This window comes from Zonotrichia albicollis, chromosome 22 (assembly GCF_047830755.1).
Source record: "Zonotrichia albicollis isolate bZonAlb1 chromosome 22, bZonAlb1.hap1, whole genome shotgun sequence".
In the NCBI taxonomy this organism is placed as follows: Eukaryota; Metazoa; Chordata; class Aves; order Passeriformes; family Passerellidae; genus Zonotrichia; species Zonotrichia albicollis.
The window spans coordinates 429,764-453,940 of NC_133840.1; the positions used below are offsets into that span (position 1 = coordinate 429,764).

The window sequence follows — 24,177 nt, forward strand, 5'->3', positions numbered from 1 at the left end:
TTAGCCTGCTGCACAGCAGATCTTTCTCAGTCCAGACTTAACTTTCATTTCTAAACTTAAGACTCTGCTGGCTGGAGCTTGATCCTCTAGCATAAGGAGACGTGTAGGTGTTGCTTCTACATGTCTCTTGTCACAAAGTGCAGAGTTGTGCCAGCCCTGCCTTCACTCAAGGAAAAGAGAGATGAAAGGTGTGAACGTGTTGTATTTCTGCAGACTAGGAGCAGTATTCTGATTTCTGAAACACTAGGTAGTTTGGGGATTTTACACCACTGAGCAGTGAAAAGCAGAAGTGTGGTCCTGGGTGGTGACTTTCCCTTGCTGTGTTCAGATTTTCCTGTTTCACTTGGCTTTGCTGCTGAAGGTGTTTGCTGTTCTCCAGACTGGCGTGCGCATGGGTTGCAGTGCCAGCCTTCCTTTCAGCCAAGTTCTGTCTCCTTTCTGGCTAGCACAGCAGGAACAGAAGTTGAGTGATCCTGCCCTGCTTGGGTGGGTAGGGGCTGGGCCAGGCCTGGCTCGGGCACCTGGCAGGTCATCCTGTCTGCAGTACCAGTAGCCCCAGGTGTAGCATTTCCCTGCTGGCTTGTCTGCACTCCCTCCAGATGCCCACGTGTTCAGGCAGCCCAGGAGTATGGCTGTGCTGGCTGCAGGGTGTGACGAGGGGCTTTCCCCAGCGCTTTGGGCATGCTGTGGTTTTTCTGAAACCACATCTCTTGAGGCACTCTTGCATGGAATGTTTCTTCCTCCTTTCTAGCATGACAGCAGTTTGCTGGAGCCAGAGCCAGGCCTCTCGTCTGACTTGCCCATGGCTTCATCTGTCAAAGAAATGAGCAGTGAGTGCTGGGGACATATGCACAGTGACAGGGACCATGAGCAGCAGCTGCTGAGCTGCTGAAGACAGCCGAGGCTGCCTGAGGTAGCTGCTACCTGCTGCCTTTGGAATGGGTGTGCTCTCATTGCATTTTTGCCCTTTCACCATGTCTCAAGTCAGCCCTGACAGTCATCTCTGAGGGTTTGCTGTTGGCAGTCATTGTCTGGGGCAGGATCGTGACCCTCCATGGGTGCTTTTGCAGGGCTTGTTGCTGCAGCCTGTTGTGCTCCAGAGGTGTGCAGGGGGGAATGGTGTTGCCGTCCCTTTTTGGGCTATTGTGAAGGCTGGATGCCTTCTCTGGGCTGCAGGAGCGGCTGGGGCTGCTGGAGAAGAACTGGCTGTGGTAGGTGCTCAAGCCACAGCCCCAGTCTATGAGGTGAGGGAGGCTGAGCAGCCGTTTCCCCTCGAGTGGGGACTGCCTTGCAGGAGGTGAGCATGAGGAGGGAGCGACACCTGCCAGATGGAGCTGGCTGCAGGGCTGCAGCCTCGAGGCATTAGCCCTGTGCAGCCTTTTGGAAAGGCTGTTTCTGCTGCCTGGGAAAGCACCCCACCTGCTCCATCTGTGCTGCCTGCAGGTGGGTGCCTGAGAGCACCAAGCTGGCACTGCTGCGTGTGACCCTGGGGTGCAGCTGAGTGTGCTGGGCCAGCCCTGCTGGGAGCACAGCCTGAGGGACACGGTGCCAGCTGTTCTCAGCACCCACTGCCCCGGTCTGCAGGGTGAGGTGATGTGCTTGGGGCACCGGCCTGGCACGCTGGGGGCAAGGGGTACTCTGCCATGTCCCAGAGATGCTATCAGCAGCTCTTTCCACTCTTCTGACTTCTCCTGGCAGCCCCTTAGTCCTCTTTAGTGTGGTCCCCAGCCTGGTTCAGAGGATGTAGGCTCCTCTAGGAGTCTGGCAGCTTCTTAGATCTAATCAGGTCTCTGATGTTATCCAGCTTATTGAAAAAGAAAACAAAGCATTGCAGAGCTGTGAGGTGGGTGCAGAGAGCTCCCCGGCCCTGTGACGCATCTGTCTAAACAAGCACTTAAAATGTCGTCACCATTTTCTTGAATAAAAGTGCTTAGGCAAAGCCTCGCCCTGGCACCATGGGATCTGTGTGAAGTATTTTGGAAATGCAGAGGGTGGCCAAAGGCAGGCAGGGCTGCGGGAGCTGTGGTGTGCCTGCAGAGTAACCGGGCTGCCGCCGGCCTCCCTCTCCCTCTGCTCTCTAACGTGTTGGTGCCGAGGTTACAGCTGCCTCCAGGCCGCAAAGCACCACACACCCTTTTTTTTTTTTTAATTAAGAGGCTTAAGACAGCTCAGTGTGGTGTACACTGACCCATCCTTCCTGCTCTCCTTCCCTCCCCTCTCTGCACGTGGTTTGTGGAAGATGCAAACACCGCAGGCAAGTGAGAGCACCTTCATTATGCGGTGAGGGAAGGGCCTGGCACACCTCTGTCTAGTAAACAGCAAGTGCAGAATAAAACCGTGCCTTTTAGCCCCTGATTAGCTCGGGCTTTGCAGTGTCCAGGCCAGTCTCTGCAGCCCAGTGGAGAGGACCTTGTCTGAACCCCTCTGTCCTTGCCCAGAGCACCCGTCTGGCGTGGCACTGATGAATGGCAGCGGCCCGCATGACAGCCTCAAGGGCGACAAGGATGCCAAGCAGAATGGCCACGAGGAGGCTGAGCCGGGAGAAGATGGGAACGACCAGGAGGTCATCGTCATACAGGACACGGGATTCACTGTCAAGATCTGTGCACCAGGGATAGAGCCCTTTTCCCTGCAGGTACCTGCCCTCGCCAGCTGGGGAAGGGAACAGAGGTGGGGAGTATTTGGGCCAGGTCCTTTCAGCCAGGCAGGCGGGCAAGGAGGCAGTGCCTGGAAGGCCCCTGTTCAGCCTCACAGTCTGCACAGCGCCATCAGGCTGCTCACAGCTCCCTGACCTGTCTGTCTGCTGACCAGGGCTAGGTGGGGAAGGAGGCAGCAAAGGATGGAGGGTGCAGGAGACTGCCTGGCCAGTGCCTTGAGAGAAATGAAGGAGGAAGAGACGTGAGCAAGAGGAGCCTGGCCCAGGCCTGCCTGGGCATTGCGGGGACAGGGAGGGTGTTTCATTCTGGATCCCAGGTGTGGAGCAAGGGCAAGGAGAACTCACTGTGGTGTAGCTCTGTGTCCATCACAGAGGGGCTCTGCTATGAGCACAGGGAAAATGGCCTTCCCGCTTCTGGGCTGTTCTAAAGCAGTGTTGTGAAAATGTGATTTCTGGGCCTGAGTGAGGAGGGGAAAATCCCTTGCTTGCTCAGCAGTTATGACATGATGCTGCTTCAGGCCAGCCTGGGTTTGGTACAGTGACAGGTGCTAACACAGCTCAGGGAGCTCAAGCCTGAAGACCAAGGGAATGATGCAGTCTCCACTTCCCTCTGCATGGAGAGCTCTGCCTCATGTCATGTGGACAGTGACGTGCTGCCAGGTCAGGATGAGCTCTGACAGGCCTGGTTCATAGTCCCATTTAGCTTGATACTTCACCAAAAGCTATCTGAATGAAGTATATCTCTTAATTTTGGGGAGAGGCATATGGAATCTAAACCCAGTGGGAAGTTCTTATCTGCCCAAGACTGGCAGAGAGTGCAGCAAAATCCCATCCCCTGTGGAAATAGCTGCGTCTCAGACTGGCTTTTTGTCTCCTTTAAATCCCCCTGGCTGTTAGTTTTAATGGGCTAATAATAGCAGGCCTGTTGTTTACAGCAGCTTATGTAAACTAGCCCGAGTCCTCTGGGTTTTCAGCAGTGTCAGTGGTGCTGGAGCAGGGCACGGAGGTGCCCAGGGTGGGTCTGGCCTCCCCTGAGCCCTGTGGAGGTGTGGCACTGGCACAGCTCACCATGGGCAGCATCCAAGGTCTCACCACTAATGTGGTGTGAGTGGATAAGGGTAGAACCCCACTTCCCCCACCACCTGCTGTTCCTTCAGTGCCCTCTGTCCCGTGCCAAGCGCTTGGTGCAGTGCCTGGCTGTTACATCTCGGGGTGCCAAGCCCCGTGGGGTGGAGCTCAGGGGGCTGACCCTGCCAGAGGTGACACTGCCCTCCCAGCAGGAGCAGGAGAGATCTTCCTGGAAAGAGAGGTAGAGTCTGCCTTTCCAAGCCTGGAGGGAGAGGTCTGAGAGGTTTTTGGTATTGCAGCTGAGGGGCAAAGTTTGGCAAGAGCATGTGGGAGGGCAAACAACAATTGTGCTCTTACCTTCTTAAGGTTTCTCCTCAAGAGATGGTGCAAGAAATCCATCAAGTTTTGATGGACCGGGAGGATACCTGCCATCGGACCTGCTTCTCCCTGCAGCTGGATGGCAACGTCCTGGATAACTTTGCTGAGCTGAAGACGATTGAAGGACTGCAGGAGGGCTCACTGCTGAAAGTGGTGGAAGGCAAGTTCCTTCAGATATGGGAGGGAATGAGTGAGGGTTTTCTTAGGGAGTGATTTTGGCCACCTGTCAGCTCTTTCCTCTGGTTCCATTTTGAGATCTGTGTGCCAAAGGAGTAAGCAACTGTCTAATCCCAGTTTCTTTCCTCACTTTTTGGTTGTCAGAGCCATACACGGTGCGAGAAGCCAGGATACACGTGCGCCACATTCGGGACCTTCTGAAGAGTCTTGACCCATCAGATGCTTTCAATGGTGTGGACTGTAACTCATTGTCCTTCCTGAGTGTCTTCACTGAAGGAGACCTGGGAGGTACGGGTCAAAAAGACTTCCCTGGTGTGGTCAGTGGTTTCATTCCCTGACTCCTGGCTTAGTTAAACACGCAGTAACAATCGGCTGTCCTGTGTCATTTAGGAGTGCAGAGAATACTTGGAGTACTTCTGCATCCCTCTTGGAATGATGACTGGGGGAGGGACTGTACACTTTTCAGAACTGACTTTGTCTCTGTCTGTTCTAGACAGTGGAAAAAGGAAGAAGAAAGGTACCGAAATGGAACAAATTGACTGCACCCCTCCTGAACATATCCTGCCAGGTAGCAAAGAGAGGCCCCTGTGTGCCCTTCAGCCCCAGAACAGAGACTGGAAGGTAGAGTTTTCCTGTGTCAAACAGCTACTGGCACATTCCTCACAGCAAACTGGTGGTCAGGGATTGAAAGCTGAGCTGAAATGGACTTTGGGATTTGCTCTGCTTGGTGCTTAACAAGCACTGGGATAGCACTGCTTAGCCAAAAGAATAAAGTCCAGGAGCTGGTGTGCAAAACACTGGACATGGAGTCTGGACATCTGCAGAGTGTGGAAGGGCCAGGCTTGCTGGGATGGGTGCAGAGAAGGGAAAGCAGCATTCCTCTGTGAAGTCCTGGAGACAGGATCTGCAGGTCACTACATATTGCTCTTAGCTTTCCCGTGCCCTCCCACTCGGATTCTGGTTTAGAAGCTGCCATTTGAAAACAAGTACAGCAAGAAATCCATACCCTGTGCAGCCCAAAGGCCCAGGGTGTCTGCTTTCACCCATGTCTCATGGTGTGAACGGCAAACTGGTGGTCTGCAGAGGGCTCAGGAAGCTGTACTCAGGAGACCAGGTGTGTTTGTGTGCTCTGTTTCTGGAATCGAGCAAGGGCAGCAGGTAAAAGGGATCTGGCATGTACATTGAGTGCCTCTAACTCAAAGAAATGAATTCCTGCTGACAGGAGTTGCTTGTGTTGTGCTCTGCCGTAGCCTCTGCAGTGCCTAAAGGTACTGACGATGAGTGGCTGGAACCCTCCGCCCGGGAACCGCAAGATGCACGGGGACCTCATGTATCTGTACGTGATCACGGTGGAGGATCGGCACGTCAGCATCACTGCCTCCACGCGGGGATTCTACTTGAATCAGTGAGTAACTGACATTCTTCCTGTCCTGCCCTGCAGCAGCCAGCTGCAAAACAACTCATAAACAAACAGTTGCAGCCTTTTTTTTTCCCTGTGCCAGAAACAGCCTATTCTAATTCGCTGCTCACATGGGTTTGTGGGAGTTGCTATACTGGATTGGGCTGTTCAGTTATGCCTGGTACCACTTCTCCACAGTGGCTAAATGCCTGGTGCTTTAGGGAAAGTTTAAACATCCCATAATGTCATCAGCTATTTAGAGCATTTTGAGTTGGAAGGAAATTCCTTCCTGACTATTGCAACTATCTCATTTTGCCCTGAAGCAAAAGCACAGCCTGTCAGAACTCCCTGAGCTGGGTGCAGATTTGACTACCAATAATTTCTTTTTTTGTTTTCCTAATGGTAACTGTGAGAGCTGTTGTGTCTGTGCCTGTTGGAGCAGCTGTGCTGAGGGGTTTCTCTGTTAAACAAAGGCACCTTTGGTGTGTTCAGGAAGTTCTGTGAAATCAGTCCTTCCCAGCTATAAAAACAGAAGCCTCTCTTGATCCTGGGAATGGCCGAAAAAGGTCTAAATTAAAGGACCATGAGGGACAGGTACAGGGTTACTGGCTGTGGGAGACTGGATGAGGTCCTTGCTGCCCATTTGCCTCTTTGCCCCATGGTCTCTGTCCCACAGGCAAGGGCACAGGGTGCAGCCTTTGATGCTGTGCATGCATGAAGAGCTCTCAGTCATGTTCCACGTTCCTAGAGTGTGGAAGGTTTCAGGTATGACAGTGGCTTCTGACTGTTTCTTTTTTTTTCTCTTGCAGGTCTACTGCATACAACTTCAATCCCAAACCTGCAAACCCTAGTTTTCTCAGTCATTCCTTGGTGGAACTACTTAACCAGATCAGCCCTACCTTCAAAAAAAACTTCTCTGCTCTGCAGAAGAAACGGTAGCAGTGCTTCTTCCTCTCTAGTTCCTTGAGCAGCCCAGGGTGAAGTTGGGGAGGCTCAGCTGGTTCTGGGGAGCTGGATGCCACCAGTGCAGCAGGGATTGCAGTGCCTGCTTCTCTGAGCTCATGTAGTGCTGGGTGGTTGGGACATGTCAGTGGAAGCTGCAAGGACCAGAGCACCTGACTGAACAACAGGGCAGCACTCTGAGGATCTCTCTGAGCCACAAAAGAGACTGAAGCATAAATATCAGCAAAAGTAACACAAGAGGGCTTTGTATAGGCTTACAGTGGCAAGAGGTTGGTTACTTTAAACATGTCTGTGCATGTTAATATTCTGTAATTTCCTCTCTCCTATAATAATAACACAACAATAAGGCATTGTTTGGTTCTCCTGTCCTTGCTGCAGGGACCATTTGTTCTGCTCCAGGACAGTGGGTCCTGTGCAAAAGCCTGTCATTCTTCAGAGTCACATAATGAACTGCCTCGGCTCAGCAGGGTGTGGATTGATAGGCACATTGTGTGGCGTTTGGGAGCTCTGCTCCTGCTTCATTAAGGAGATGAAAGTCACACTAGATGAGGGCTGAAATTAGCAGTGGCCTCCAGCCACCACTGTGACTATCTGGCCATTTAAAAATGGTTGTACTGTGTTGCCTCTTGGGCCAGAAGTAGCTACAGATGAGCCCCAGCCCCTGCTGAGAGCAGCCAGATTACACAAGAGACCTTCGGCAGTGCTTGGGTTTCCACTGCGTGCTGCTGTTGCATCGTGACCTGTAGGGACCAGTGCGAAAGCACAGGGAAAATGTTCTTGGAATAGAAAGGATTCCTCCTTGATAAATGTGTAATTGTTGTTTGTCCCAAACTAGGGTTCAGAGACACCCCTTTGAGAGGATAGCCACTCCTTTCCAAGTGTACAGCTGGACGGCCCCGCAGGCAGAGCACGCCATGGACTGTGTCCGGGCAGAGGACGCCTACACCTCCAGGCTGGGCTACGAGGAGCACATACCTGGACAGGTACTGCTCTTGCTTTGCCTCATGACACTGGCAAGACTTTTGCTGCCAGCTCTGCCAGGAACGAGTTAACTTCCAGAAAGTAACCTCTGTTATTTGTGGGGGGGTTTTGATCATCAAAGGAAAACTTGCAGGAGTCCTTGTTCTTCACAGGGCCCTTGACTACAGGGGCTGTGCTGCTCAGCTGCAGGTCCATGAGCACAGAAGTGACTGAGAAGGAGCAGCTCCTGCTCGGGTGTTTATAAATTCCATGTCCCTTCTCTGAAGAGTGCCACTGCACAGGAGGCAGACCACTCCCTCGTGCCAGTCAGGCCTGGAATGGCTCTTGTGTCTCTGAGCAGGCTGCTCCAAATGCTTCAGCTGCAACTTTCTAGCACAAAGTGCTGCAGGGCAGCAATGGCCAGCCGTGGGCAGCAGGTGCCTGCAGTGTGCCCACAGCACTGGCTAATGACACCTGCACCGTGCTGCCCCTTCAGTGCCCCTGCACTGGCTGGGCTGATGCAAGATCTGTCCCAAACTGCTGTTGAATAAAGTCCCCTCTCAAGGTGTGTTCATTCCTGCTGCTAAGTCACTTCCTCTGAGCCCCACAGCAGCCTGAAATCTTGCCCCCTCCTCTCCCTTCTCTCCCAAAATGCCTTGTGAAGCAGGAATGCTGCCTCGCCAGCCCCTTCCCACACAATGCATTTCATCCCACAAGGCTTTGCCTCCCTCTTTCAGACCAGAGACTGGAATGAGGAGCTGCAGACCACACGGGAGCTGCCACGCAAGAACCTGCCTGAGAGGCTGCTGAGAGAACGAGCCATTTTCAAGGTAACTTCAGGATATGCAGGCAGCCCCTCACACAGCCCCTTCTTTGCTGCCTGTGTTCTGGCTCCTGGGACTTGTATTGAAGTCACTAGCCAGCTCACAGCAGTAAAAGCCGTGACCCGCCTGCCTGCTGAAAGGCTGTTGCAAGGAGAGGAGCAAAGGAAAAATTTGCAGGGAGCTTTCAGAGCACGGGGGCCCATCCTGACCCCGCTTTCTCTCCATGTGCCTCCAGGTTCACAGTGACTTCACTGCAGCAGCAACACGAGGTGCTATGGCTGTCATTGATGGCAATGTCATGGCCATCAACCCCAGCGAGGAGACCAAGATGCAGATGTTCATCTGGAACAACATTTTCTTCAGCCTGGGCTTTGACGTCCGTGACCACTACAAGGACTTTGGTGGAGACGTTGCTGCTTACGTGGCTCCCACCAATGATCTCAACGGTGTGCGGACCTACAACGCTGTGGATGTGGAAGGGCTGTACACGCTGGGGACTGTCGTGGTGGATTACAGAGGTTACAGGGTGACGGCTCAGTCTATTATCCCTGGCATCTTGGAGCGGGAGCAGGAACAGAGTGTCATCTATGGGTCAATAGACTTCGGCAAGACAGTTGTGTCACACCCCAAGTACCTGGAGCTGCTGGAGAAGACCAGCAGGCCGCTGAAGATCCAGAAGCACAAAGTTCTCAACGACAAGAATGAGGAGGTGGAGCTGTGCTCCTCAGTAGAGTGCAAAGGCATTATTGGCAACGATGGGCGTCACTACATCCTGGACCTGCTACGCACTTTCCCTCCAGATCTAAACTTCCTGCCTGTTGAAGGGGAGGAGATGCCAGAGGAATGTAAGAAAATGGGGTTCCCCAAGCAGCACAGACACAAGCTTTGCTGTCTTCGTCAAGAGCTTGTTGATGCCTTTGTAGAACACAGGTGAGCAGAGCTTCTCCCTTTCTCCACGTGCCTCTGGTCATGGTTCAAGTCAGGACCTTGCTGCACTGTCCTGGGAGCATCCCAACAGAGCTCCCAGAAGTGAGCGGCTAATTGCCCTAGGCTTGGCTATGTAAATGCAGTTATAGGAACTTAATTAACAAGAGGTGAGAACAGTAGGGATTTGGACAGGGAGCCAGGGAAAGAGATTGTTTGTATTTTAGTGTCCAGATCTATTATTGTTGATTCCTGTCCAAACATCTAGAAGTTCTTTCCCTGCAGGTGTCCTTTGCACTTGATGGCTACGGAAAGGGAAGGATTCATGCTGCTTTTTAAGGCTTTCCCAATGTCCTGAAAGTTATATTTGTTTCTAGAGGCTGGAAAAAATCCTGTGGGCACTGCTGTAGGCATGTTTGTGGTGGGATGTTTGGGTCACTTGGTGCTGCCAAGGCAGGGGAGCTCAGGGAGTGGGACATGTTCCAGACGTGTGGTGCTGTGGGATTCTGCTGGGCTGAACTGCCCTTTGCCTTTGCTGCAGGTATCTCTTATTCATGAAGCTGGCTGCACTGCAGCTGATGCAGCAGAAAGCCAACAAGCAGGAGAGCTCAGCTGCGCTGGAAAATGGAGCCTCTGCAGAGAATGGCGCTGCAGACAGCGAGAGGCCCGAGTCAGAGGATGGGAAAATGGAGGACAGCGTGACTGGGCTGGATCAGGTGAAGGAGCTGGCGGAGACCATCGCGTCCGACGATGGAACAGGTACTTCATCCTCAGCAGCAGCCCCTGCTGGGCTGGCACTGGTGGGAGCTGTGCCAGGCTGGGCGGTTGGGGTGACTGATGGTGGTTAAACAGGACGAGCACTGTCAGTGTTGCCTGGCCTCTCTGTTAGAGCTGCTCACACCCTGATGAATGACTCGCCCCTGCAGGCAGGGGCACTGAGGTGTCTGAAGCCAGCAAGGCCACCAGCCCCTCAGCTCCTCCCTGGGAGCAAGAGCCCGGCCAGGCCGGCCTGTGGAGTGCAGGGCAGGGCTGGGGACAGGCAGGAGGCCAGCAGTGCACGGGCACCTTTGGGAGCCCCAGGCTTGGATTTCTGAGTGCATGTGCTGGGAGGTAGGGATATCCATGGGGGTTTTGGATCATCTTATGTTCCCTTATTCAGACTTTTCAGCCATTCTCCTTTACAATTGATTGTTTTTATAATGGATTTCTTTAGAATGTGCCATCATTGCTGTTTTTAGTAACAAAACTCAATTTAATAGCTAGGTCTGTCATTTCCTGAACTCCACATTCATTTGTATTCTGTTTTTTTCCTGCTCCAGTGGATCCCAAAAGCAGAGAAGTGATTCGGAATGCTTGCAAGGCTGTGGGCTCCATTAGTGACACGTCATTTGATATTCGGTTTAACCCAGATATTTTCTCACCAGGTACGTGTACCCAGAGCTGGGACCAGCCCTTCTGAGGGTGGCTGTGTCCAGCCAGCTGCAGATAAACACTGTGCTGTAGCCAAGGCTGCTGCTGGCTTTGTTAGGCTGGGAGGGTGCAGGGCCCTCTGTGGAGCCCGGAGATGCAGAGCAGAGGAAGCAGCAATGGACTGCAGTGCTGGAGCTGCCAAGGGGAGCGTCTCCCACCCTCGGGGCAGGGCTGTGGGTTGCTGCCAAGAATCCTCCTGTGGTTCTCCAGCATCCCAGCTGTGAGACCATGTGAAAAGAAGCAGAGGGAGGGAAAAAATGAAATTTGATCGCCGTGTAGTAGTTTACACAAAAAATAACACTTGTAGTTGAACGACTGATGTTAGGACCTCAGTGAAGGGCTGGGTTTGTTTTAGTAACATTTCAGTGAGCAGTCACAGTGCCCTTTTACATGCACACATCAGGCATGAATTTCCATTACTTGGAGCCATATTTTTTATTGGGAAATTGAGAAGCTCCCAGAGTGCTTCCTGGGGTGAATACTGGGGCAGTGAGCAGGCACATTGCAGGAGAATGGCCAAACCATTGAGTTTGAGCAGCCCAGCCACTGCCTGAACACAGCAGCCAATGCTCTTCCCATCAAAACGTTTATAGTTTGAGATAAGTTTTTGAAGCATCCAGCATTCCAGGGAGACAGCTAGGGTTCTGTGAGTTGCTGTGGTTGATGTTTTCTCTTGTCCTCTCCCAGGTGTTCGCTTCCCGGAGTCGAGCAGAGAGGAGGTGCAGGATCAGAAGCAGCTGCTGAAGGACGCCGCTGCGTTCCTGCTGTCCTGCCAGATCCCAGGCTTGGTAAGGACCCCAGAGCCAGTAGTGATGCTGCCCTCAGAGCAGGCTGGTGGCCGCTGGGACAGCAGCTTTACCTGAGCAGCTGCAGGCTCTGGCACTGCTGGGGGAGCGCCGGGAACAGCATGAGCATTGCGTGCAAGGCACGAGGGGTTTTCCTTTGCCCATCTTACATCATGGCACGATTTTCTCACCTCAGTCCAACAAAAAAAAAAAAATTGGCACTGGCAATTAAAGCTATTGCTAAGAGTTTGGGACAATAGAGACCACATAAGCCATCCTCCCTAGCCCTGGGCATCCTTCACAGCTTATTGTTTTAGCTGACCCTGGCTGTGACTCAGTCAGTGACTAATAATTTCAAGTGAACTGGGAAATTGTTTTAATTAATAGCAGTCATTAAAAACTCCTTCTGTAAGTCTTAAGCATTTTGGACATTACCCATGCACCTGGCCACATAAGAAGTCCCAGTTTCTCCCTTCCTGGGATGCTTGCTGAATTGATGGCTTATGCAGCTGTCAGAGCAGGCACTGGAACTGGCAGGGGAGAATTCATGAGCTCTACTCCAAGAGGTCCAGGAGTTGTTGGTCTTGTGTTACAAGAGGGTTTTCTTTGTTGGAAAGTTTCTTCTGAACTCTAAATCCACTAATTCTGTAGTCAGCACAGCCTTCAGAACCATCTAATCAGTCTTCAAACAAAAAGGAGGTAAGTGAGTCAGAAAAGGGCTTGGTGATTGTTGATTACAAGGTAGTTGATACTCCAGTATATAAACCCAAAACACTGCACAGGCCTGCGTGAGAGCAGGTTGCAGACCAGCTGCTGTAGCAGGTAGTCCTGTGCATATCAGAGAGGAGCTGGTGTTGCTCCATGACGTGAATTAAACAACTGTTTATCAGCACTGCAGCACAACTTAACATGCAAGTGCCATTTGTCCTTATCAGCTATGTGTGCACAGCTCCACGTACTCTTAATTGGAAATGGCAATTAGAGGCTGTGAGGCCCTTAAAGAAGGGTCAGCCTGCTAGTTGCACAGGTAGGAGTTGTTTTGCCTCTGCCTCTGAGAGAGTGTAGTGCTGCTCCTTCCCTGCTGAGACAGAGGAGTGAAACTGGGCCCAGTGGCAAGCACCTGGCCCACACTGGGCTGGCTGCTGCAGGTGTCCCCCCTGCCTGTGTTACCACGGTGCTCCCTGGTGCTACAGCAGGTGTTACTCACCAAAAGAGTCTTGTTTGGGGTCAGGGCCTCCTTTCAGGGCAACCCTCAGCCCCAGGTAAGGAGGTGTCTGAAGTAGCATTGGGGAATGCCTGTCCTGCCTCTTGGTGTGGTTTTTTTTTAATATTTTTTAAAATGGAAGTTCTTTCCCTTGTGTTTGTCCTCATTAACCAAAGTCTGTATGCACCCGCAGGTGAAGGACTGCCTGGATCACACGGTGCTCCCCATGGATGGGGCCACCTTGGCTGAGGCCATGCACCAGAGGGGCATCAACATGCGTTACCTGGGCAAGGTGATCAACTTCATCACCAAGACCCCTGGCCATGCACAGCTGGATCACATCTTTGTAAGCATCAGGCTTAACATCAGACAGTTCAAACCACTCTGGCATCATTTGTCCCACAGAGATTCCCACTTGGCCAGTTGTTCTCTCTCTGTAAAAATAAACAGCTCCAACAACAGGGGAGGAGGGAGGAGGACCTGTAAGTGTTGGCTGGGGAAGTTTTTTTTCCAAATCCTTAATGGATTTCATAGTGATAGGAACTGTAAATATCTTTTGGGGTAGAGAATTGCTTCAGGGATTCCCAAATGTAATAGTAAGTAACACAGTTGGATTTTCAGCCATGTATTTTTTAAGCCTCTAAGACACATCTGGGCTTTGGCTCAAACTCTGAAGTGTTGTGAGTGTGGCTGCCCAGGAGCAGGCAGGGGCTGGGCTGTGGCAGCCCCTGAAGCGCTGCTGGAGCTGTGCTGAGCTGCACCCGTGGCTTGTGGGCACAGAGGTGCCAGGGGCTCCTCACTGGCCTCCAGGAGGGCTGTCAGATGCTTTTGCAGTTCTGTGCTGCAGGGAGAATCGTGTATCTTCTGCAGATCTTGCTAAAAGACCATTTCAAAAGCCCAGTGTATTTTTCCATATTCTTGCCAATGCACTCAGTCTGTTCTTTATTCCTTTGGGTAGAAAATTGGAATCAGTGAATTGATCACTCGATCAGCCAAACACATCTTCAAGACGTACCTCCAGGTATGACCTGCAATCTCACCTCTTGCCTCCTGTGTCCTCCCTAATGACTTTTTTCCACAGACAGAGCTGTTTGGGGTTCTCCTCTCATTAGGCAGTTCCTGGGGTTGCATGGCAACGAGAAGTACAAGCTCATTAGCACTGAAATAGGTGCAGGCCTGTATGTAAGGGAAAACAAGTTCCCACTTGAAGAAAGCTTTCCCGGAGAGCAATCATTCATGCTTTTCCTCCCCAGATCCTCACTCATTGTGTTGGAGGCTTTTAAAAGTGAAATCACAGCTTGTTTTCCTTGTAGTACTTTTTCCTCCTAAACAGTGTTGCTTTTGCCCTGCTAAGAAGCCTTTTTAATTGACTCAACACTACATATCCTGGTAGGCTGTATTCACACACAGCCCAGCAATACACCTGGCTTGGTTCCAGTGCCAAAGCCTTCTCTGTCCCAGGTGGCAGCCCGAAGTGTATATGCCTGCACTACATTTCTGTGTGTAGGCACACCCTTAATCCTACGTTGTCTGTGCTAGTGCCACTTGGACGTGCTGCCTTCCTGTCCCTGTGGTGGAAGGTGGCCCTGTTTGTGTAGGACTGGGGGTGTGTGGGGCTCGGGGCTGGAGCAGTGCTGTGGGATGGCAGATGTCTCTCCTGACTGACTCTGGTGTTTCCCTGTAGGGTGTGGAGCTGTCAGGTTTATCTGCTGCCATCAGTCACTTCCTGAATTGTTTTCTGAGCTCCTTCCCAAATCCCATTGCCCATCTTCCAGCTGATGAGCTGGTCTCCAAAAAGAGGAACAAGAAACGGAAAAACAGGAACCTTGGCAATGCTGATAACACTGCCTGGGCAAGCATGACCCCTCAGGAGCTATGGAAGAATATTTGTTCAGAAGCAAAGAACTATTTTGATTTCAGTCTTGAATGGTAAGTGGAGCAGGTGACCCTGGCTTGTCCCTGGATTCACCAAACTTCTGTAGCTCTTGTTCATTAACAGGACCTCCCTTTTTTATTTGTTTTCTGTTTGCATAAAATTAAGTCCCTTGAGGGACTTAAACAGATCTTTAATGGAAAGAAATTGGGCAAAGAGTAGGAATGGGGAAGTGAGACTTTGAATCAGATGAAACCTATGATGCAAAGGCAGCCATGAAAAGCAGAGGAGGAAGGTAAACCTTTCCTAAGGGTACATAAGGGATCAGAAGGTGAGGAGCAGAAGTAATATAGTCAGAAGATACTTGTCTATATCAACAGTGATTTAGGCTGAAGGGAGCTTTGGCTCCAGAAAAAAGGACAACTGCTTCTGTACATGAGCAGAGATGGGGAATAAGGAAAGGGGCACATTGGTGCTTCCAGTTTAGCACTCTCAATGAAGTGGCCCAAGAGAAAAACCAGCTTTTGGCGCTTGGACAATGATCATCCCCTCGCACAGGGACTGCTCGCTCCTCGCCAAGAGCTGAAGGTACTCAGCCCAAACACTGCAGTGGGCTTTGAGAACACACACAGGATTTCTGTAAAAGCACTGCTGTGCTCTGGAGGCTTTCACAGACTGAGGGCAAACTCTGCAGTGTTAGTCCTTGGTTTGGGTTAGACCTGGCTGTACAGAGACCTGCGCCTCACATACCCACAATGGAGCAATGGCCTTGAGCAGAAACTCCCCTGAGAGCTGAAGCTTGTGTGTACTTTCTGCAGTGAGAATGCTGACCAGGCAGCTGAAGTGTATAATCTACAGAAAATCACCCTGCTCCGTGAAATCTCCCTCAAAACTGGAGTCCAGGTAAGATCCACATCCTCCCTCCCTTGCCATCATGTCCTGTATTGAGGAACATGAAGAGTAAATGCAATGTGTTTTGCAGGCACAGCACAAGCCCCAAAGGGTCTTTGTGGTGTCCATGTTGGAATACAGGCCCCAGCTCTGAGAAACAGATTTCTGATCCAGTTCACTCTTGGAGTAATAAACTTGCTAGCATGTCCCTTGGAAGAACAGCTAGCCTCAGTACAATTGCACTGCCTTCTCACTCCTCTGTGGGCTGTGGGACAACAGCTGGAGGAGCTCTCCTGTCACGGGTTCAGTGTTGTCACCGTGGTGCCATTTTGCCATGTACAGGTGGTGGTGCACACCTACGTCTCACCTTGGAGACTTCTGTCCCAGGTCATGGTACAGGAGATGTTTTGACTGTGATTCCGCATTCAGAATTTTGCCCCTTTTCTTGCCAAGTGCCTATGGCAGTGGTAACTGTGCCCTCCACTCTTTTTGGTCCCTCCAGATCCTGCTGAAGGAGTACAACTTCGACAACAGGCACAAGCCCACTTTCACAGAAGAGGATATTCTTAACATCTTCCCTGTAGTGAAGCATGTAAACCCCAAAGCCTCCGATGCTTTCCACTTCTTCCAGAGCGGGCAAGCAAAAGTTCAGCAAGGTACAGATCCCATGTGCCTCTGCCTCTCATGATGATCCCTGATAATGGGAAGAGCAGAGTATTTGGGGCATGGCCACCAGGACACTGCTGCCAAGCCTGGTGTCCAAGATCTACTCCTGCTGTAAATCCACCAGCAATGAGCAAGGATGGGTCAGGGCAGTGATATCCTGTCCCCAGGGCAGTCACCTGTGTCTGTGTATCCCACCGTTGGTCTCACTTCCTGTCTCCAACAGTGCTAGAGGTTCTTTTATATGTACATACATATGGATTTACTTTCTTTTCAGGTTTCTTGAAGGAGGGCTGTGAGCTCATCAATGAAGCCTTAAACCTGTTCAACAATGTGTATGGTGCTATGCATGTAGAAATCTGTGCCTGCCTGAGGCTGCTAGCTCGGCTCAACTATATCATGGGAGATTACTCAGAGGTAAGCAGGGGCTCTGAGGGGATCTCCTCAGTGCTCTCAGTCCTTCCCCATGCTTGCTCAAGCTCACAGCGTGGTGTGACTTGCCCTGGGTTCTGTTCTGTTCCGTTCAGGCCTTAAGCAATCAGCAGAAAGCGGTGCTAATGAGCGAGAGGGTCCTGGGCATCGAACACCCCAACACCATCCAAGAATATGTGAGTATGGGGAGCTGGGGAGCAGCAGCACCTCAGGGGTCTGGCTGCAGTCTGAGAGCCTTAGTTCATGTCTGCAGCTTGAAAGCAGTTGCATTTTCCTCTCTTCTGCATCTTTCTTTCCAGAATTCTCCACTTCATCATCTTTTATGATCCTGCAAAGTGAAAAGCTGAGTGTGTCCTGTGTGCTCACCATTTGTCCTGCTTAACCTAGGTTTCTACTGTTTGTCTGCTGCATATTTATTTAGATATATTAATTCTCCTGGCTTCGGCCCTGGGCCTATGTCAAAAATTAAAAGAGAAAAAAATCCCCTCCAAAACACAGTCAGAATATGACATACATATGTAAGTCAGGTTAGAAATATTCTGCGAGGGGTGTTAGGAGAAACTGAAATAAAACACACAGCTTCCTCAGTGCTGTGTCCTCAGGAACACCTCAGTGGGACTGTGCATCATTTCAAAGTGACTGAAGTCCTTCTTCAACCAGTGAGGAAGACTTCTTATTCATGTGCAGCTAAGGAAAGGCGTGGAGAGATTAGGTTCCTTTACATTAATGCTGGGTGCCTTCTCTTGTCCTAGATGCACCTGGCTCTGTACTGCTTTGCAAACAGCCAACTCTCCACAGCACTGAACCTGCTGTACCGTGCACGCTACCTCATGCTGTTGGTATTTGGGGAGGATCACCCAGAAATGGCACTCTTAGATGTAAGTAGTTTGTTTAGGAATCTTCAAGTTGGTAATCTCTGCGAAACCTCTTGGCCTTTAAGATGCCCACATGATGGCTGTTTAAAGCAAACATTTAGGCAGTGCTTTTCCTCCCTGGTTGTTGCTGGTTGGTGCCATGAGATGAAGGAAAAAAGGAGTTTGACACTTTAGCTGGGAGGGTCAGCCTCTGTGCTGAGCTCTACACTGGGATACTGCAGATGGTTTTGAGACATGTAATTCTTAGGAAAACTCCTTTGTTTATTGTGTTCTTGTTGCACTGGCATAAACTGGAGAGTCTGTTACCTCCCTTGTGCCTGGATTGCTTGGGCCATGGGGGACGATGGTCCCTGTCCCGTGTTGCTGCTGCAGGGACTGGCCAGGGTCACAGCCCCTCTGGCAGTGACACACCTGCGGGGTCCCACTGTTCACAGAGCAGGAACTGCCGTGTCAGTGTGTCTTTCCCAATGCCTGCTTGGTTCTCTGTACAGAACAACATTGGCCTGGTGCTCCATGGGGTCATGGAGTATGACCTGTCCCTGCGGTTCCTGGAGAACGCCTTGGCCATCAGCTCCAAGTACCACGGCTCCAAGTCTCTGAAGGTTGCGCTGAGGTGAGGCAGGGTGGGGTGCTGGGCTGGGTCGCTGCTGTCAGAGCGAGCACACTCACTGAGCACTCACATGGGAGGGTCTGGCTTGAGAACTGCATATGCAGTCTTGTCCCAGAGCCAAGGTCATGGTGCACTATCCAAGTTTATTTCAAAAGATGGAGATCCATTGTTCTTAAGGTTAATGGGGAGATCTGCTGTGATGCTGCTTGCTCAAAAACTCTGTCAAGATAACCCTGGTCCCTGTGGACTCTCAATAGAAAAACGTATGTGGGAAGTAAAGGTTGGAGAGCCGGTAAGGGAAGTACGCTAGGAGACAGGGACAGTATGTTAAATGCTCATGTTTAATTGTTCCAGCCCTCAGGGAGGGATCTTTGAGAATCATTTAAGGTGCTTTTGTCTTTTGCCATAAAGTTCTGTATTTGAATAAAAACCCTGAGTGGTTTCTGTGTGTTCCCAAGGGAGCTGGGACTGGTGACCCCTGTAGGATCTGCTCCCAGTGCCCACTGCTGCAGTGCTGGATGCCCTCTGTCCTTCAGTGCAGAACTGGTTCTGTCAGCCAGGCATGGCCCACTCCCAGTTCTTGCTGCCACACTGCAGCCATCTGTTCTCCATCAGGCTGCAAATCAACCTGATTAAACACCTGCAAGAGCCTGCCTTGTTTTCCAGTGGCTGATGAATGTGCAGGCTCCAGAGACTCTTCAGCTGTCCCTCAGTGGCACTGGGGTGCTTAGAGAGACCCGTCTCCTCCCACAGAGAAACACTGCCAAACCCAGCAATTTCTTTTTCGTTCCAGAAGCACTAAGGCCAACAGTCTAAGCCAAGTCAGCTCTCCCAGCTGGCAAGAGCCCAGAGGACTCAGGCCTGGCTCTGCCTGAGGGCTGCAGCCTTCCTCTCCAGTTAATAAATCCAGCCCCAAGGTATTCCCATGCATCTGCCTCTCCCTTCAGTTCACTGTTGTGGCCTTCTGTCCTGCACCCAGGAAAGCTGAAGATGCCCAGCTCAGTCTACCTCTGTAGGTCACTTCTCAGCATTCCAGCTAAAATCCAACCTAATTAGTGTAGTATTTGGATCCTCAGCTGGGCTGGGAAGAAGTAACTCCCAGGGTGATGCATTCAGTCTCCTCTGGCACCTGTGTTAAGACTTTCAGCCCAGACACTGATGGCACAGTCACGCTCACTGCAGCACAGAAATGTTTTTTCCTCAGAGAAGTGACTTGGCCCTTTTCCTTCCCTCAGCCACCACCTGGTTGCCCGAGTGTACGAGAGCAAAGCAGAGTTCCGGTCGGCTCTGCAGCATGAGAAGGAAGGCTACACCATCTACAAGAATCAGGTGATGAGTGGCCCCACTGTGCACTTGGGAGCTGTCACTGCAGGGCCACAGTTGAGCAGTTCCGCTGCAAACCAGTGCCCAGCCTGGGCCTTGGGGAGGCCTTTCCTACAAACAGCTCGGAGCAGATGCCAGGGAGTACTTGTAGGGCCAGGGCAGAATTGCTGCCCTGTGCAGTAACTGCTCACTGCTATGCCAGGAGTCTTTGCTCAGCTTCCTGCAAATGTGTCCACGCTCTACCCATGGCTGGATGAGCACTTCTCTTGTGGCATGGCCTCATGTTCTGGTGGGGCTTGGAAAAAACTGGTCTCTTCTCATGTTTTGTGCCACTAGTCTTTAAATACCAGCTCCAAACTGGTTTGGTAGTGAGCTCCCAGGCTGCTGCTCAGTGAAACTCCTGCCCCAGCCCGGGGCTGTCTGAGCATGTCTGTGGCTGCACAGGGTGACTCAGCTGAGCTGGCTGAGGGCACAGCCCAGTGTGGGGAATGCTGGAATACAGGTCCAGGTGGGGGGCATACTGCTCCTGGAAGAAGAGCCCAGTGCAGGGAATGCTGCTCACCCAGCAAATATGCTCCCACTTGATGAAAACGTGAAATGTTGATAAGAAGGTTCCCAGAGGAACTGTTTTACTTTTTGAATGCCAAGGCAGGTAAAGTCCATTTTGCTGAGTTCCTGTAGGGATGCTCAGCTGGCAGCACCCAGGTGTGTTCCCTGGGCTGGGTCCTGCTCTCCCTTGTGATTTGAACCTTTTCTTTGTTCCTGTTTCCCATCAGCTCGGTGAACACCATGAAAAGACCAAAGAGAGCTCTGAGTACTTGAAATACCTGACACAGCAAGCGGTGGCTCTGCAGCGCACAATGAACGAGATCTACAAGAACGGCTCCAATGCCAACATCATGCCCCTGAAGGTAACCCAGAGCTCTGGGGTTGGTGCTCTGCCAGATGGAGTTGTGTCCAGCTGGAGGGGGTGGCAGTTGTCCCTTCCCAGGCAGAAGCCCTTGCAAGGGCAGTGGCTCAGACACAGGCTGGTGTCACCTGTGTGCATGGAGCACAGCGTTGCAGGGTGCAGGGACAGCTCCTGCGCCGAGAGCCTGGCACGCCTGCACACAACCCTGCCCTGCTCTGACTCACTGCCAGGCAGCAGGTTGCTCAACCCAGAAAAACTTCAGTTTCCTCATCCTCAAAAATGCTGTCATCTTTTACCAGATGCTTTGTTCTCCTTCCAGGGATGTTGTGGTTGGGGAGGCTGGGCAGGGAGCACAGAGGGGCTGTCAGGTTTACCTTACATGGAGCAGCAATGACTAACCTTCCTGGGCCAAACCCAGCTGCTCCTGCCTGCCTCCAGACCTGGCAGAGTACCCGGCCTGTGCCATGGGTGCTCTCCCTGCCAGGCTGTACCCCAGCAGATTGGGAAAGAAGGTGCCAGCTGCAGGGAGGACAGAGTGGGACAATGCTCTGTGTGTGGGTGTTCTCCCTGTGGAGAACTGGCAACAGACCTGAGGAGTTCGTGGCAATGAAGGGAGAACAAGGACCTTGAATCAAAAGTCCAGGGATTTGTGGCCAGTGAAGAGGCTCAAACCCATAAAAACATCACTAAAGGGTTTACCCTTGTTAAAATACATACAGCAGGGCAGAAAACCCAACACATTTTGGAACTGGCACTGTGATGTATTTAACTGAAGTCCTGCAGGGTTCAGCTGGAGCTCCCCGCAGGTGGGAAGCTCTAGATGGTGCTTTCAGGCTTACAGATATACAGAGGTGATAATGTAAATGATGCCGTTTTCTCAACTGTTGGTAAAGAGACATGTTTAGCAGTTCAGCGTCCTCTCTAGGTTCCTAAAACTTCTTTTCCCTTGTGATGTAGTTCACAGCTCCCAGTATGGCCAGTGTCCTGGAGCAGCTGAACATTATCAATGGAATTCTCTTCATTCCACTAAGGTACAGTGATTCTTCTGGGTTATGCCTTTAGAAATCAAATCTGCACTGCCTTGGTTCACAAAAGAGCACAAACCAGCTCCCCAGGATTTGTTTGTTGGAGCCAAGATCTCAACTGAGGCCTTGATTAGCATCATCAAGACCACTGCAAGCAGCAGGACCATTAGATGATGTTAGATGATGATGATGATGATTTTTATTTTTTTTTTTATACTTCTTGTTGAAAATTTGATTGGGATGATGGTGGAAATAGATGACCCGAGCCAAGACTGTTGTTTTAAGGCTGCAGATATCATTGGTGGTAAAAATGCAGCTGGAGGCTGCCTGGCCATCAGTGAGATGAAGCCCCTGTTCTGCCCCAGCCCCACTGAGAGAGCAGATCCTGGTGCCTCTGTTCAAACCCAGCCAGCAAACTGGGCCCTGGCTGTGCTCAGGCATGGCTGAGCTGTGGGGAGGGAGGTGCAAGCAGTGTTCCCCCACTGAACATGACCTTGTCCTGCTTCACCATTCCCACACCCAGTCTCATGTCTGCTCCCCTTCCTGCTTTCCCCTTCAGCCAAAAAGACTTGGAGAACCTTAAAGCCGAGGTGCAGCGACGCCAGCAGCTCCAGGAAAGCATGAAAAGTGGGGAACAGCTGGAAGCAGAGGACAAAGCTGTGGAGGAGAAAGAGGCTGAGCCGAGCATGCCTTCTGCTGCCATCCCCTTAACACAGAGCTCTGCTTAACGTGTACCTCGCTTTAAAAAAAAAAAAGTTTAAACCACCCTTTTCTGAATCTGGCCCAGGGCCTTAGCTGCCCTCGGAGCAGCTCCTCCTTTTTGACAATGTTATTGCACTGGTACAATTAATACACAATGCAAAGAACTAATCTGAGCAATGTAATCTGTGTGCCCAAGGCTGTGTCTGCCACGCGAGGGGAAGTGGCCGGAGGCAGCACAGACCCGTCCTGGCGCGCGGGGCCCTCCTGCCGTGTGTGTGTCCGTGTCGTGTGTGTGCGCAGCAGTTATTTCTACTTTGTACATATGAATTCCAAATGAACTGTCTGGAGGAATGTAACATTTCTCAGGTCATTTTTATGTTGACTAAGGACACTGCTTTGCTAAACCAGTAAAGAACCAGCCCCATCACTGCTCCACGTTCTTGTAAAACGTGGATTCCAAGCCAAAAGATTGATTTCCCCCCAGTCACTATTCAAGCTTGGGCTGAGAACAGCCATATTTGAACAGTCACTGAGATGACTGAAGCCTGTGACATGTGGAAGTGGGGGATGTACAGCATTTTCTACATCAGGATATAGCCATGGGATCCCTTTAACCATTTTTTTTCTATGTTTGGTTGACAGTTTGGCAATTCAGTGGGGTTTTGTAACATTCACATTCTAATTTTCAAAGTAAAGATATAGATAGATATATATATATAGATATATATATATATATAGATATATATTATATTCACCGTTCCACCTCTGCCTCTGCTTGCAGCTGAGTAACTTGGGATACTGTATCCAAAGAGTGAGGGCTTGATCTTTAAAAAAGCGCACAAACTTCCATTGCAGTGGAAACCCCAGTGCCTCGGTGAGGTGGGAATGCAGCAAATGAGGGCTGAGCTAAGGGGAGTGAGGAGGCTATCACAGCCCTATTTAAGGGCAGGGGAGAGGGCAGGAAAATTCAGAAACAGCAACCTGGTATCATTTGCAACAGGAGCTGTTGACACAGAGCTGAGGGCCCTGAACCTGACAGAATCACAACCAGAAAGTACCAGGTTTTGGGGAAGGGGTTTAAATAAAAACTGAAGTTCCCCCAGCACTGAAACCTCTGGCAAATACCTTTGCCTCTGGCATTTTTGCTCACTGGTTTTGGGACTGGCACAGGGAGCTGCCATTGCTGGCAATGGACGGCACTGAATGGCAAGTGCCACTAAAGAACTCCTCCTGTCCCCTCCCCTCCCACACACATCCTGTGGGGTTGTCACTGTCCTCCAGCAGGTAAGATGTGGCTGCTGCAAGCCCTGGGATGCCGACAGAGTTGAATGTCCCGTTTTCCAAGCAGATCAAGCTGTAGAAGAAGGTTGGGCTGGCCGCAGCTGGTGCCCAGCCTCTCCCTGCCTCGCATTGTCTGTCCTGGATCGCGCCCCGTGCTAATCCGTGCTGCTGCTCTTACTGACCTTGGAGCCAAGTGCTGTCCTGTGCTCTGTACCCTCGGTTTCCTGTCTGACCCTGCAGGTATCTGTAACTCGGGGCTGGGCGGGGGGGAAAGGAGGGAGCAGCCTCTGAGGTGCTGGAGACATCAAAGCAGAGTCTTCACTGCAAATGAACTTGCTCCTATTAGAAAAATTCTGAATTTCCTGGAAAGCAATCAATAAATGACTACAGTGCATCTTTCCTACAAGATTTTTCTTTTACTAGTGTCTTACAGTCCATTAAAAGCTTTTTAAACTCCTGGAGGTATTTTTTTGTTTCTTTACTGTTTGGTGCGAAGTGTTGGTACCAGCACTGCAGCCACCACTCCTGTTCCTTTGAGCGGGAGCTGGGGGGAGAGAACAGGACCAGCTGACCCGGAGGCTTTAAAAGCTGTAAATCAGTACCAGAGTCACGACCCCAGCCCAGAGGGGGTAGGGCCCACAACCTCTGCTGTCAGAATCCATTTGTGCTCCGGGAGATGAGTCACTTTGCCCTCTCATCCAGGGGACCTGTGGGAGCAGGGACACAGCTTTGGGGATGTTGTACCCATGTGAATTGAGGCTGAAGGGGACAGGTCCTGGCTATT

The 24,177-nt window shown here is 51.2% G+C and overlaps 1 protein-coding gene across 2 annotated transcripts in view; it reads left to right on the forward strand.

The window, feature by feature from the left end:
* CLUH (clustered mitochondria homolog) overlaps positions 1-23,850 on the forward strand; it is a 33,157-nt gene extending 9,307 nt beyond the window's left edge. For both annotated transcript variants that reach the window (XM_074556786.1, XM_005491957.4), the window contains exons 2-26: positions 2,439-2,635; positions 4,091-4,262; positions 4,424-4,567; positions 4,773-4,900; positions 5,530-5,684; positions 6,488-6,613; positions 7,477-7,624; positions 8,339-8,431; positions 8,661-9,355; positions 9,891-10,108; positions 10,669-10,773; positions 11,507-11,607; positions 13,002-13,154; positions 13,767-13,829; positions 14,493-14,737; positions 15,500-15,584; positions 16,075-16,228; positions 16,513-16,652; positions 16,763-16,843; positions 17,420-17,545; positions 18,034-18,155; positions 19,388-19,481; positions 20,252-20,386; positions 21,343-21,416; positions 21,970-23,850. In XM_074556786.1, coding sequence (XP_074412887.1) covers positions 2,439-2,635; positions 4,091-4,262; positions 4,424-4,567; positions 4,773-4,900; positions 5,530-5,684; positions 6,488-6,613; positions 7,477-7,624; positions 8,339-8,431; positions 8,661-9,355; positions 9,891-10,108; positions 10,669-10,773; positions 11,507-11,607; positions 13,002-13,154; positions 13,767-13,829; positions 14,493-14,737; positions 15,500-15,584; positions 16,075-16,228; positions 16,513-16,652; positions 16,763-16,843; positions 17,420-17,545; positions 18,034-18,155; positions 19,388-19,481; positions 20,252-20,386; positions 21,343-21,416; positions 21,970-22,138 — 3,923 coding nt within the window. In that variant the 3' untranslated portion in view covers positions 22,139-23,850. The remainder of the gene's footprint in view (positions 1-2,438; positions 2,636-4,090; positions 4,263-4,423; positions 4,568-4,772; positions 4,901-5,529; positions 5,685-6,487; positions 6,614-7,476; positions 7,625-8,338; positions 8,432-8,660; positions 9,356-9,890; positions 10,109-10,668; positions 10,774-11,506; positions 11,608-13,001; positions 13,155-13,766; positions 13,830-14,492; positions 14,738-15,499; positions 15,585-16,074; positions 16,229-16,512; positions 16,653-16,762; positions 16,844-17,419; positions 17,546-18,033; positions 18,156-19,387; positions 19,482-20,251; positions 20,387-21,342; positions 21,417-21,969) is intronic.
* The last annotated feature ends 327 nt before the right edge of the window (positions 23,851-24,177 follow it).